Here is a 13,702-nt window from a genome sequence, read left to right as displayed (position 1 = left end):
TACTTAAATGTCCGATATAAATTGATTTAGACGACGCCAACGCTTCGAGCTCAGCAAATCATGTTTCACATCGTTCCAACTTCCGTTTGCCCTCTTACTCTTACTTCTTCTTGCCGGCGTGAGAGAAGAGGGTGCACTTTCTCTGATGGAGCTAGACGAAGTTTCAAGAGACGTAAGAAGGAGTTGCAAAGTTGACTTTCACTTGAAAAATCACATCACACTGAGCCAAGTCGACTACGCGGCGACGACGACGACGAGTAGAGTGTCAATTTTTGAAGGGTTTCGAATACAGGCGAATTTCAGATTCTCTTAACACATATCCGACCCTACCACGCTCTCATAACTCGTCTGGTTATGGTGATGGATATCCTATCTCGACGGAGCAGGGAGTGAGTGAGTCGTGTCAATTGTATTTTCTTGTAATCTTGCTCTGTTGGCTTTCTACTCGGTGTTCTTACCTTGTCACACTCCCGCACTCACTACTGCTTTCTCCTGCAATATTATGAAATGAACACAAATAAAACCCATGTGCTCAATTACTGCGAAGGAAAACTTGAAGGTTTCAACGCCCTACATTTTTATAATTATAATGAAGGCAAAAACTTACTTGGATATGACGAGAAAAATCTAGCAAAGTTTTCTCAAACACTAGCGTTTGTGATGCAATATCTCAAAATTAAGTCTGTACGTATCATCGTTGAAGCTTCCAAAAGAGTCTAATCCAATGTTGTAGGAATAGGAGATGGCCCATATGGAAGCTTCAACAACGATATGGGCATATGCAATATAAATGGTGATATTTTGTCAGTCATTCTCGAGTTAGAAAGAATTGGTAAGAAGGGAAAATTTTCTATACAAGAACGAAGTGGAAAGTTTGGTCCCGTGCAAATTTCTCATCCCTTTGAATTTGATGAGATTTTATAAGTTGATTTTTCTCTGCTCCAGTGCCTTGGCCCTGAATACATTCAATTTTCGTATGCACAGCAAAAAATCTCATCCTACTTAATCACGAGGAAATTAATAACGTAAACTTATTCTATCAGCTACCCATGCAGCAGCGAGTAATACGGGCCACTGAATTTTTAGGAGTGGGATTGGAAGTGATAACTGAAGCGAAAGTAAAGGAATTTTCAAAAGTGAAATCAGTTCAGCCACTCAGCTCATCATCGTCGTTATGTTCACCGGTGAAGTCTAGGGATTATATAAGTGACTATATTTATTAATGGGGATAGGAACAGAAGAATGCGTAGTACGGAAGGTTGAAGAAAGTGACGCTATTCATTCTCGTTTAACGACTTTTATCGTGATTTTGTAAAGTCTCTTTTGTCCATACTACTTAATATACATACATCCTACATACATATTTTTAGATCAAGCCAGGCGTATGTAAATGTCATGTTACCCGATAGTCTAGTTAAACTTGTCCTAGAAGGGACGCAAAAAGTGGGATTTAAAAAATGATCATATTTGCGACCAAGGTATATCAGATTCACCAAAAATCAAGCAAATTTAAAGTCACGGGACCAAATAGATAGGGTTTTCCGCACTTGTTTTCGAAATTACGAAGAAATCAAATGAGTGGCTTAGGCAAACAATAATGTGGGTTCGTAATATGACTTTTATTAACAAACGTTTTTGCATTTGGGGGTTGCATGGGGGTTTAATTTGGTATTACCAAAAGTTGTGTCAGTATAATCTAATACAAAGGTGAAGAAATCAAAAGAGGGCAAGAAAAATTGTCAAATTTGTAATTGTAAACTTTGTCAAATTGAAAATATGTTGTTTGGTAAATACTTGGTTGGATTCATAAAGATCAACACGTTTTGCTCCACAACTCGAAATCTGACAGTGATTTCAGACCTAATATAATCTAATATGTATGTATATATCAAATACACACGATCTATATTTCAGACTTAACTTCTATGCATATGCTTATCATAATAATGCTTATCATAATCCACTTTACATTCAATTGATATTACGGACAATGTTATTCAGATCTTTATTTTTGGAACATTAATATTCTTGTATTTAGTCGGAAGCTCATTTAAGATTGTTTTAAGTTTGTCGGAAGTATTTCTAGTGCGGTTGCTTTTACCAGCATTAAATCCTCGCCCTGAAGGTTGGTTATTTGGTAGCTCAGTGTTACTATCATTGACTTGGTCTGAAGTTGCATCTGTGACCGGAAGCACCGTCACATTGGAGTCATTTTCTTTTAAACCCAAAGTTGTTTCAGTCTGCTTGTTCGTTGTGATGGGACTTTTGTCATCAGTTTGACCAGTTATTGGTTGGATTACTTCTTTGACATTATTATTCATGGAATTTCCCGAATTGGGGCAAGAGTTTGGACAATAATTACCAGTTGAATAATTGGCTGCTAATTCTTGAAGCCACGGGGTTTCATATTTGTTTCCACCACCTTTCTGTTTTAAATTTGCGGTAGCCGTTTTATATAATTGCATAAATTTATTATACACGGGGCTATCTTCACATCCATGCGATTTAATAAATTCTTTAAATCGTTTTTCATACTCTGATTGTCGTACAGTAGAAGTGACAGATTCTTGTTCTACTGAAGAGGAGCTTGATTCTGAACTCCTTCGAGATTTCCTACCATGCTTCCAACCTCGATTTCTGTGATGAGAATTAATTTGATGCTTCATAAATTCCTGACCTTGCCGAAATTGTTCATCAAAATCTAACAAAGAATCGGATTTACGGTTGCGGTGTCGGCGCTTTGATTCGACCTAGGATATGATTATTGAAAATATATATGGACAAAAAATGAGCACGGGAATAAATTTGTGTTTCTTACAGAAAGACAGGAAAGCATCAATAATAGTCCAGCAACAAGGATAAAACTTTGGAACCACATGATAAATTGTCAGATATATTTTGGTTATCAGAGTAAAACTGGTAATATGGGTAAGAACTTTCATTTAGGAGATGCTGAATCTTTGCATGACCTTTAAATAAATTTTACAACGTGATTCGCTTAGGAAATTGTTTATTGTTCTCAAATTCTTGAATAGAACATAAAATACTAAAACGATGTCATTACAATACTTGATGTTAAAACATTTTACTTGACATTGGCAGGATGCTAATTAAAATCTGGTTTATTCTGACGAATAATACTTTTTTTAATACGACAATTTATAATCAAATTTCCCTTTGCATCTTGCGATGTCCGGTAATAATAGTAAAACTGTTTCAAAGGCTTAGCGTGATATTTGCACGATGCTTACGATACGTATTTGAGGAACAATAAATATGAACTAGGTATATATACTATTGTTACATAAATGTAGGCTCGCAACGGACCTCTATATAAGCTATTAAAGGCTGTAGATCACCATCAGCGGCCAACTTCGTCGAGGTGATGATGGTCTTCTTTCTTTGGTATTGTTAAAAACTACGATGAATAGTATAGCATAATAATTCCAACTATGGCTAACCCAAGGAGCATTTTGTAGATTGGTACAAAACTGATCCGGCCATTGGAAGACAGAAATCTGGTCGGAACCTTGCTTCCTTTACTAAATTCCACTACTTTGTCCACTACCTCGTAAAAATCGGTCACCACGGTGTCGAACATGTCAAAAGGGAACGGAACTCCCAATGTTCGTCCTTGCTCGGTTTCGTAAAATTTTATATACCTTGTATCACAGCCCTTCAAAAATGCAAATTAATAATTAATACGTAATTAATTAATTGAAATAAATCTGAATTACATGACAAAATGGCCTAAATGTGAAGGCATTGGAAGAACAGTGAATCAGATATGTCTGAAAACAACAGAATAGTAATATTTCTGTAATGTCAGTATATAAATACCAGTTGATAATGGTATTAATAGGGTAAGTAACCTTTCTTATTTTATTAAAACAGTAGTCGCACATAAGATTCGATTCTATATTTTTAAGGCGTTGGAGTAAAACGAAGTTCATGCTCTTTATCCTCTTGACTGATTCGTCAGGCTTTGAAGCATCTAGAGCAGTTGGAGTTTGAAAATATTTGGCTTCTTTGATAAAGGAGTTCATATCGCTAACAATAGCGTCCATAGCGTAAAAAGGCATAGCTGTCATCTCATGCGACACTTTACAGTTTGGACAAGTTGATTGCTTCCCTTTATTCCAGCTTTTCGTAGCACACTTTGCACAGAAAACATGGCCGCATGGAAGAATGTAACTCTAAATTAGTAGAATGGATATTAGCCAAAATATGATCTGAGAATATAAATATCATTTTGTTTTACTAAAGGAAATACCTTCTTTGGAAACTGATTGCATAATTGACAAACATAGTTGGTTTTAACTCGTCCAATAACATCTTTAAGCTCATCATAAAACTGATTCAGCTCTTCCTTGGTGTATTCATATTTTGCAATTTCGTATGTACATGTCTGAAGCCATTTACTGCGATCGTAGGCCATTCTTCGCATATTTTCCAATGCTGTTGGATCGAGGTCATGAGTTTCCGACATCCTGAAATTACTGAAGATTGTTGCTTGTAGACAATAAACCTGCAATTATTACCATTCATTTATTCCTTCGTTCAAATGCACACTTATAAAATATGATACTTACCAGCTCCTAAAAGATAGATTGCACCAGCTTGTTTTCTATTTTGAAGTACAATATCAGGTCATTCGTCCGGATTGGCAACAAGGAAAACTTTGTGGGTTTAGCTGGATCCGTCATCCGTGTTGTTGGTCAGCGTTATCGAGCATCGATGCCAGGTCATCCACCCACATTAGGACGACGATAAAACGACGAGAGGCTGAGACAGACAGGGCAAGTTGTTAACCATAACAATACTTGGAAAAGTTGTTTTTAATTAAACTCTTCAACAAAATTAAGCTTCCTCGTGTCACACACAACATTCATCTTCTAACTATGAGATATAGAATATAAATTGCATTGTAGGTCAATCAATGCACATTTTAATAGGACCATCAAGGTAAATTTGGGATAGTATGATAAACGTAAACAAAAACAAAGTATAGAAAGAAAGATGCACTTACGCCGCAGACGAAGTAGGACGAGAGCTCCGAACACCCAGAAATCGGTTGAATTGGATATATTCGTCCTGTCTTCCTGTTCCAATTGTTGCCCTGCCTGGTTTAATCAAGTTGATTTTAGTTTAGCAGGATGGAAGAATTAGGAAGAGATTCTCAGGCCATTGACTGTTTCGCAGTTCAGTCGATCTTTTTTGGCAACAGGTTTTTGGGTAACCTGCAACACTGCCCGTTTTCACAAGTAGCAATGGTACCACTAAATAGCTGTGAACATGATTTAATCAAGCGTAAGCAGATTTGCTGAATAATTCTGATTATTATTCATGTGAGGAATGCGAATTGAATACAAATGATAATAATGAATTATTGTATCAATATCATTAATTTAAATGATTAGACGAGAAAAAACATAAGTGATTTGCAAAGAATAATAAATAAAACTATCGCATTTTAAGACCCTAAACTCATTCCGTGCACCGTGTATTGTAGGTTTTTTCAGAAAAATAGAGAATTAAAGAAGGTACTGTTTCCTAACACCTAAATTGACTAGCCTGCATTTAGAAACAATCTTAGATCAATACATGTACGCATTTCATCCAGTACTATGTAAATACATGACACGTCCAGAACTATCGTTACATGAAATACAGCATAATATAGCATTCATCCATGCTTTCGATACTAATCTCTCGATAATTACCATATCATGAACCTGTCGACTTAAACAGATAACTGCATGCATACGCAAGGATAAACTATTTGTTTTGGTGTTGATGACAGGAATAGAATAATAAATAATAACATTCAGTCATCTCAACTTTTCGTCATAAACCTATTTTCTCAACTTTCTCTCTTTAAATCCAGCATAATTGGATTTTGTGAAAATCCCTTCTAAAAAGAATGTGACATAGAATTCAAGATCATATGTTAACCAAATTTACCAATGACTTTATTATTATTGTCCAACTGACCGCGTAGTTTTAGACTATTTCTGGCAGAAAATGAGAAAAATGAGAAAATGGCAGAAAATATCTTAATTAATGCAGAAATCTCATTTGCGAGTCGCAAATTGGGACTAAAAACCCAAAGGAAAATTCGTCTGCTAGTGAGTTAGAGGCTGTTGCCAAGCCAAGCGCTCTCTTTCGCCAACTCCCACCGACTGGGAGCAAAACAAGTCGAGTGTGCTGCTCATTTTCGATCACCAGTCATCATCATCAAACAAATCCTTTCGCACCTCCATAAAAATAATCTGTGTTGTAAATAAATTACTTCAAACAAATAATTAGGACAAATCTTGGTCAGTGAACCAGTGAGTAAATCCGTTGATTGTTCGTTCCAACTGGAGAGTCTTGATTTCAATCTTTCTTGGTGGTTATAATAATTAAAAAAACAAGTCTTTTGCACAAACTTTTTAACAGTCTTAAGTTAAGACTCTTAACTTAAGTAAGTAAAAAAAACGTAACAATTCTTGTTGATCATGGTTGTACAAGGGTTTGCTGTTCCTACAGATTATTGGAATTTCATCAAATACCTTTATCGAAACATGATTCCCATGTAGACCATTTTGAAATAGTAATCAGAAAGATTTGTAATAAATTGTGATTCTGGTTTATCCATTTAAATTTAAGATAATATATTCATTTGTAGATTGGAATGTGAGCAACAATGTTGGAAGTAGGCGTAAGAGTTGTTCGAGGTCCTCACTGGAAATGGGGAAATCAAGGTAATATCAAAATAGAAATAAATAAACAATACAATACAATTCAATAAATAAAATCAATTAATTTTGAAATACAAATAAATGATACATTTAATATATATAATGTATATATCTTAAGATGGCGGAGAAGGTCATGTGGGGACCGTAGTCGAAGTAGGACGCCCTTCTTCGTCTTCGTCGCCCGACAAAACGGTCGTGGTGCAGTGGGATATGGGTAATTTATTATATATATTTATTATATAAATATGTCAAATTATATATTATATAATTTTTTCCAGGTTCCAGAACAAATTATAGGACAGGATACCAAGACGCGTATGATCTTAGACTCTTCGACAATGCCCCTGCTGGGGTTGCTGGTAAGAGTTGTTCGAACTGTATCAACTTTGATCTACAAATGGTCCTCATAATCAAGTAATTGGATGTCTTAATGGATGCTAGGTGTTCGACATCCCAACGTAATTTGTGATGGGTGTAAGGAACATGGGATTAGTGGAATGTTGTGGAAGTGTACTATATGCTTTGACTTTGATCTTTGTACAATGTGTAAGTATTAAGTTCGTTACACATTCGATGAATGCAGGTTTATAAAGATAGTATTGTGCATTAAAGGTTACATGAACGATACTCACGACCTAACACATATTTTCCGACGTTACGATTCAGCCTCTTCCGCAGGGTATATGTCCTAGCCTAACCAATAATTACTTATACTGGCAGCCCCCTTGATAACTTGATTTGATTTCATGCAGAGTTGAAGTACCACCACGGCACGAGAGTCCAAAGGTTACCTCGAAGGGTATATTTCCAGCTTCAAAAGTTCAACGTGGCCCAGGTGCGTCACCCTGATGCGATTTGGTTTTGAGTTATACATAATGATTACAACTAAATGTTGCCTAATTTGTAGATTGGGACTGGGGGAACCAAGATGGGGGAGAAGGTATTTTCGTTATAGCTTCCTCTTGTTTTGTATTATCATCTAACTAATTTAATATTAATTTTAGGTAAAGTTGGAAGGGTCGTTGATATTCGAGGCTGGGATTCGGAAAGTGGGCGCTCTGTAGCAAATGTGGTAAGAAATTAAATGATGAGAAATAACTAAATAAGAAAATAGCAGCCAACTGTTATTTAAACTTTGCGTTTTTCAAAACTTTAAAATAGATTTGGAGTTCTGGGAGCACTAATGTGTACAGATTGGGTCATAAAGTTAGTGAAATAGTTCAATGTAACATAATAACAGTCTGTTAGTAATTCAAGATAATTTACTACTTTGGTGTCAATTGTGATTTAGGGAAAAGTAGATTTGAAAGCTATCCAAGCCTCGTCTGCTGGATCGTACTATGTAAATCATCTTCCGATTTTAGGTGATCTTTGTTTGGAACTATTATTTTTAAATGTGTGAATATTTGACGATCTTGCATTTTGGTAAAATTTTAGGAATGCCATCTTCGACAATAAATAGAAATAGTTCGTCTGGATCTTCTAATAAACCAATGTCTAGTAAAAATTCATTGAATTTCAACGTTGGAGATAAAGTTCAGGTTGTCCAAGACATTCAAACATTAAAAGACCTTCAGGAAAATCACGGAGGGTATAATCCACGGATGGCAGAGGTGAATATTTTTGACACAATTTATTGAATTGTATATGCATATGTAATGAAGTAACTCTGTGTATGATTCCAGTTTATTGGGAAGGTAGGATCTGTTCATAGGGTGACCGACAAAAACGACATCAGAGTACAATATGAATCTGGAATAAGGTGGACATTTAATCCAGTCGTTGTAACTAAAATCACAATTTACTCGGTCGGCGATCTTGTTCAAGTTATTCCAGATGTTAACAAGTTAAAAGAATTGCAAAAAGGTCATGGCGAGTGGGTGGATGTCATGAAAGAGATATTGGGGAAAACGGGGACTGTCGTCAAAGTTTACACTGATAATGACTTGCGTATTAATTTTACTTCTTCTGTGTGGACTATGAACCCCCTTACTGTGAAGTTGGTTAGATCTAAAGTACCCGAAACAAACAATTCAATGTATGCCAATGCACATCAACGTGAGGAAAATTACGGTCAAGATCCTATGTCATCGATGCTACCTCTTTTGGACGAGCTATGTGCAGAACCATCGTCTGTTAGTATAGAGCGTCTCATACGTGACGCAGCGCAGGGTCGAGTGGATGCAGTCAAAAGAATGATTCCAAAAATAAAGGATGGAGTAAGTTTACTCAATTATAATCAAAAATTCTTGACGATTCTTACCAATGATTATAAAAAATATACTGCGTTATCATCCTGAAAATTAAATGATGATGCATTGGTTAAATGAGATTTATGTTACAATATTTTACTGTTTTACCTGAAAATTAATTTCGTTTTTCAAATATTTTACCAACTCATTAAATATATTTCAGATAAATAACAAAAGCGGAGGTAAAACAGCGCTCCAAGTTGCATCCCACCAGGGTCACCAGGAAATTGTGATCATTTTAATAGCAGCGGGTGCCAATCTTGAAATTACAGATGAAGATGGTGACACAGCTCTCCATTACTCCTCATTCGGGTATTAAGAAATGTATTTTAATATTAAGATACGATCTTTAAATAAATATTTGTGATGGTAAAAATCTTGTTGCAGAAACCAACCGATCGTAATGGATACACTGTTGAAAGCTGGAGCGTTAGTAAATTCGGTCAATAAAGGCCAGTGCACAGCATTACACGTGGCAGTGAACAAGCAATTTTTGGATTGGTAAGTAATGTTAAACAAATATAGAAAGACGAACCAAACGTTAGGTTCAATTTATAATCCAATGATCTTTTAACTTGATTACAGTGTGAAGACTTTGCTCAAGTATAAATGTAACGTAAATATTCAGGTAAATTATTATTATTGGACATATTCGGGTTACAAGTGCGGCTGAAGTTTCACTATTACATCTATTATTCATCTAAACAATTATGTAGGACAACTACGGTGACTGTCCACTGCACGATGCAATCGGGAAGGATAATCGAGACATTATTAACTGCTTCATGAATACTCCTGGAACAGATTTTACCCTGAAAAATAGTCGAGGATTCAATGGTGAGTAAAAGTGAAAAATAATAGAATGTATAAATGCAGTAATAGAAAAGAACACTACGCAAACAGAGATAAAGAAAAGAAGCTGCTCCTTATCTCGTTTATTACTACATGCTGTTTATGATCATATATTCCTTCATTATCTGTGTAGGGCTACATTTTGCAGCACTCAAAGGCAATCATTAGTAAGTATATCAACTTGTTCGTTTTTATGTGCTATTAATACTTTTCATGGTTTCAATAATTATTTATTTTATAATCGTAGTGCGGTGGGTAAATTGGTGAGCAGAGCGCGACAATTAGTGGATGTGAAAAAAGATGACGGGTTCTGCGCGTTGCATCTGGCGGCGCTCAATGGGCATTTTTTGGTTGTTGAAGCTCTTATACAGGAAGGACAAGCTGAAATTGACATACGGAACAATCGAAAACAAACAGCTTTAACACTTGCCGCTGCTCAAGGGCATTGTGGACTTGTAGAATTATTGGTTTCAAAAGGTTGTTCTGTATCTCCTGAAGACGAAGATGCAGCTACTCCGTTGCACGCTGTCTTGACCAAACATTTTGACACGCAACAAGGACACAATAGTGGACACCACCCACAACCTATTATTGGCAGTGAACTAAGGAAACACGATAATGCTCCCATCATAGCAGAGGTAATAATCTTTTCCTATAAAGTTATCCTGTCATTCAAATATAGCAGAAGTAAAAGCATAATATTCAAATACTAACTTTTATTACTTCATTCTAGATTTTTGCCAAATTAGTATCTTGTGGCTGGTCATCTACGGAAGACGAAACAGGGGCGGCGGCACTTAGTTGTTTCCTCGTTAATGCGGGGGCAGATATCTATAAGAAAAACAGACGTGGAGTTGCGCCGTATGATCTCATTCGTTCTGACAAACTCAAGGAAATGGTTGTATATTATTCTACCAAATCAAGGTACGTTTTTACTACTCCATTTTTGTGTGTATCTAGTACTTGAGTGAGATTGCTTGATTATATATTGATAATATTATGTCTTATTAGGTTGGTCAATCTACAATTAAACGATGGTGTGGAAAGAGTGGAACCCTCTTCAAGCGCCACCGGCAGTGTAGTCGGACCAAGTTATGGAGCCTGTGCTATGCCGACAACTTCAGGACTTCCGAACCCCTCTGCTAGTGTTATCGATTCAGAGTGTCGACTTTGTTCTGAAGTAACATCTCTCGTCTTATTCGAGCCATGCGGACATCGGATTGTGTGTGAAGAATGTTGTGTTCGAATGAAGAAATGTGTTAGTTGCCAACTTCCAATTCATCGCAAAATGAATCTACATGGACCTATAAGTGCTAGTAGTTCTAGAAATAGTCTAAACACAAGTGCAGAAAGATTGAAATATTTGGAGAACAAATTTGCGGAAATAGAGGATAAATTTTGTTGTCCAATTTGTATGGAGCGACAACGCAACGTGGCATTTTTGTGCGGCCATGGGAGTTGCTCCAACTGCGCTGACGTATTGACTAATTGTCACATGTGTCGAACTCCTATCAAGCAAAAAATTAATTTATATTAATACTCGAGAATTTACTAATTTAAGAACCGTAAATCAAACCATTACTTACTCTTATAGTTATTTGTGCAATATCCAGCTTTCCATTTGCCGTTTGTTCATGAATCGAGTCAATCAAGATGTACGATTATTATTATCAGCAACTCATCCTAGTTTTTTTCAATATCTGAATTTTTAAACCATAAAACACACAACACAACGTAACGTATCTATACAACTTTTTTTTGGTATTATGCCAAGAATGGAGTAGTGTTTCGTATATTTTATACATTAACTACTAATTTAGTATTAATAATCCGCATTACTCTGACGAATAAATATAGACGATCATTATTTTAATTTCCACCGTCAAGATACAGTCACTAATTTATAAAACATTGCAAGTACAACACAACCCACAACTTGGAGATTTTGTCCCTTTAATCATTCTGTGACTCCGTATTTACTATACCTCGAGTATTAATTTATTAATAAAGTCGACATCGTAAAAATTATTTCAACAAAACGTCACAAATATCTATTATAGTTCACATCAATGCATCAATAAAAATAATTCATTTCCACTACCGCAAAGTGTTGTCAATCTTTCCTTAAAGCAGGGAATTTTTCTACTAAAATGTTCAATACATTCTTTATTATAATTTCGATTTCTGGATCAGCATCAATTTCCATAAAGTTTACTCCTTCAACTTTTCTGTAGCTGTTTAGTAAACTGAAAAAAAATATCGGACACAAATGACCATGTTTAAGTAACTTTCAATATGCAGTTTTTTATGCAAGTGAACACATTGGCTGAGAATGGGTTAAAATTCTGCATGTATTTACCTTTCTCTGAACTTGTTGTTTGTTGCCAGAGCCTGCTCCTCCTTTAGAAGTTAAGTTACTTGTTAAAATTGCCTTACTGCTAATGTTGGTCAAGCTATAAATTAACGAATTACCTTAGTGTTGGTCGTATTTCGAAATCTGTGTCTGTATTGACGGACTTTTTCACTGACAACTAAGAAGAAAACGAGTTCGGGTTTCAATAAATCGTTTGGCCAGTGATACCAATCCTGAGGTAATTCCGCATAGCTATCACTTTCTGGCATCGTTTCTTTCTGAGCAACCGCATAGCAAGCTGTGCTATGCCAATACCTGTCCATCATGATTCCGTTGACACCCTTTGAATTTGCAACGTCTTTTGCAGCCAGGTAATTTCCAGTAGAGTAATATGCTCTTCGTATAGACTAATAATACAAATTTATAGCGTATTTTGTTACTGCCAGAAAAAAATGTGATCTGTTACCTCTCTTTGTTCATCAAAAAACTCTTTGAGGAATTTAATGCTTGCTGGAGGTGTTTGAATTCTATCCAGTTTTAGCTTTTCTGATAGTGCAGTCGAGACTTTAGTTTTTCCTGAATAAAATAATTTCTAGTGACACATTTTGAAACTTTAGTGCTTAGAATAGCGTAAATTGTTTACCTACCAGAACCATCAAGCCCTTCGATCACTATGAAAGGAAGTTTCGGTTTGATGACAGACATTGGTTTCACTTTGGGGTCATATGTCTGAGAGTCCAGTATTGCGTTGCTGGACTCTGCAGAGCATATTTTAAGAAGCTGATGTACTTCTAATGTCTTAGACACCTACACGTACATAATATGCAGACTAAAGGATTTTAATAACCTACTTGATTTAAATGATTTAAAAAGAAATGATTATACGACCTCGGATGTTTTCAATGTGTTGATAGCTTGCTCCAGACTTTTATACACTACAGGAAACTTTTGAAACGCTGTCATGATTAAAGCTTGAATTCAAATTGAACAGTTAAATGAAATAATTGTGTATCATTTCTTGCGTTCAGAATACATCATCGGGCACATGTAAGTATGTCTACTAGCTATGGAACAACAATAATGGAATACATATGAACTTGCAGATGTAAAGAGCAATGATTGAACAGACTGGTATTAAAACTGAAACTGGTGAAGTTGCTGTTGAATAACTAGATAAAACATCCATCCATTATTCCAGTATTATTATATGGCTGGTTGGTCCAAGGCTGTATCACCGTGAATGCTCTTCATGTTAACGCACTGTATAATGTAATAGGAATGAAGTATGTAGAATGAACTGAATGAAGCATGTATAAGAGATGAGACGAGTTATTAAATAAAATGCTGCCAGCGAAAGGGTTAAAAGTTGGCCTTGGTATAACACACACCATGTAATTATATATCTTATGTGCCTTGTGCATAATAAAATAAGTCACGCACATTGAGAATTGAGAAACGTATCATCCAGAATATCCAAAAAATAAGACCAGTGATTTTCTAAT

General features: G+C 35.8%; 3 protein-coding genes across 5 annotated transcripts; 1 reads left to right on the top strand and 2 right to left on the bottom strand.

The window, feature by feature from the left end:
• Nucleotides 1–2,993: 2,993 nt before the first annotated feature.
• On the bottom strand, nucleotides 2,994–5,247 carry LOC110846350. The gene is made up of 6 exons (XM_022093068.2): nucleotides 5,030–5,247; nucleotides 4,593–4,785; nucleotides 4,274–4,528; nucleotides 3,873–4,196; nucleotides 3,738–3,791; nucleotides 2,994–3,676 (listed from the first exon to the last, which is right to left on the bottom strand). The coding sequence occupies exons 3-6, from the start codon at nucleotides 4,487–4,489 to the stop codon at nucleotides 3,419–3,421; spliced, it is 852 nt and encodes a 283-aa protein (XP_021948760.1). The 5' UTR covers nucleotides 4,490–4,528; nucleotides 4,593–4,785; nucleotides 5,030–5,247; the 3' UTR covers nucleotides 2,994–3,418.
• Nucleotides 5,248–6,088: 841 nt separating this feature from the next.
• Nucleotides 6,089–11,866, top strand: LOC110846070 (E3 ubiquitin-protein ligase MIB2). 3 transcript variants are annotated; one of them, XM_022092686.2, is made up of 22 exons: nucleotides 6,090–6,466; nucleotides 6,532–6,595; nucleotides 6,671–6,746; nucleotides 6,862–6,957; nucleotides 7,022–7,102; nucleotides 7,185–7,289; nucleotides 7,356–7,422; nucleotides 7,496–7,578; nucleotides 7,651–7,683; nucleotides 7,748–7,815; nucleotides 7,905–7,949; nucleotides 8,035–8,107; nucleotides 8,181–8,356; nucleotides 8,429–8,962; nucleotides 9,159–9,307; nucleotides 9,383–9,496; nucleotides 9,581–9,623; nucleotides 9,712–9,832; nucleotides 9,981–10,014; nucleotides 10,095–10,485; nucleotides 10,581–10,771; nucleotides 10,859–11,866. In XM_022092686.2, exons 3-22 carry the CDS (start codon nucleotides 6,689–6,691, stop codon nucleotides 11,382–11,384), a joined length of 2,988 nt encoding a protein of 995 aa, XP_021948378.1. In that variant the 5' UTR covers nucleotides 6,090–6,466; nucleotides 6,532–6,595; nucleotides 6,671–6,688; the 3' UTR covers nucleotides 11,385–11,866. The 3 variants fall into 3 exon arrangements, with proteins under 3 accessions (XP_021948380.1, XP_021948379.1, XP_021948378.1); XM_022092688.2 differs by lacking the exon at nucleotides 6,532–6,595 and having other exon boundaries at nucleotides 6,089–6,332; XM_022092687.2 differs by lacking the exon at nucleotides 6,532–6,595 and having other exon boundaries at nucleotides 6,089–6,466.
• Nucleotides 11,702–13,671, bottom strand: LOC110846071 (UMP-CMP kinase 2, mitochondrial-like). Its single transcript, XM_022092690.2, has 6 exons — nucleotides 13,089–13,671; nucleotides 12,848–13,007; nucleotides 12,667–12,776; nucleotides 12,320–12,607; nucleotides 12,207–12,247; nucleotides 11,702–12,093 (listed from the first exon to the last, which is right to left on the bottom strand). The coding sequence occupies exons 1-6, from the start codon at nucleotides 13,161–13,163 to the stop codon at nucleotides 11,961–11,963; spliced, it is 807 nt and encodes a 268-aa protein (XP_021948382.1). The 5' UTR covers nucleotides 13,164–13,671; the 3' UTR covers nucleotides 11,702–11,960.
• Between the last annotated feature and the right edge of the window lie 31 nt (nucleotides 13,672–13,702).

The sequence above is a fragment of the Folsomia candida genome, unplaced genomic scaffold, assembly GCF_002217175.1.
Source record: "Folsomia candida strain VU population unplaced genomic scaffold, ASM221717v1 Fcan01_Sc003, whole genome shotgun sequence".
NCBI lineage: Eukaryota > Metazoa > Arthropoda > Collembola > Entomobryomorpha > Isotomidae > Folsomia > Folsomia candida.
The sequence above is the reverse complement of the archived record's forward strand: the minus strand, read 5'-3'. Positions and strand labels throughout refer to the sequence as shown.

Coding starts and splice junctions, on each gene's coding strand:
- LOC110846350 (XM_022093068.2), bottom strand. CDS start 4,489: ATGTCGGAAACTCATGACCTCGATCCAACAGCATTGGAAAATATGCGA. Junction 4,197..4,273: donor GCAATCAGTTTCCAAAGAAG/GTATTTCCTTTA, acceptor CTACTAATTTAG/AGTTACATTCTTCCATGCGG. Junction 3,792..3,872: donor GTTTTAATAAAATAAGAAAG/GTTACTTACCCT, acceptor TGTTGTTTTCAG/ACATATCTGATTCACTGTTC.
- LOC110846071 (XM_022092690.2), bottom strand. CDS start 13,163: ATGACAGCGTTTCAAAAGTTTCCTGTAGTGTATAAAAGTCTGGAGCAA. Junction 12,777..12,847: donor CGAAGGGCTTGATGGTTCTG/GTAGGTAAACAA, acceptor TATTTTATTCAG/GAAAAACTAAAGTCTCGACT. Junction 12,248..12,319: donor GAAATACGACCAACACTAAG/GTAATTCGTTAA, acceptor TAACTTCTAAAG/GAGGAGCAGGCTCTGGCAAC.
- LOC110846070 (XM_022092688.2), top strand. CDS start 6,689: ATGTTGGAAGTAGGCGTAAGAGTTGTTCGAGGTCCTCACTGGAAATGG. Junction 6,747..6,861: donor CTGGAAATGGGGAAATCAAG/GTAATATCAAAA, acceptor ATATATCTTAAG/ATGGCGGAGAAGGTCATGTG. Junction 7,950..8,034: donor TGTACAGATTGGGTCATAAA/GTTAGTGAAATA, acceptor ATTGTGATTTAG/GGAAAAGTAGATTTGAAAGC.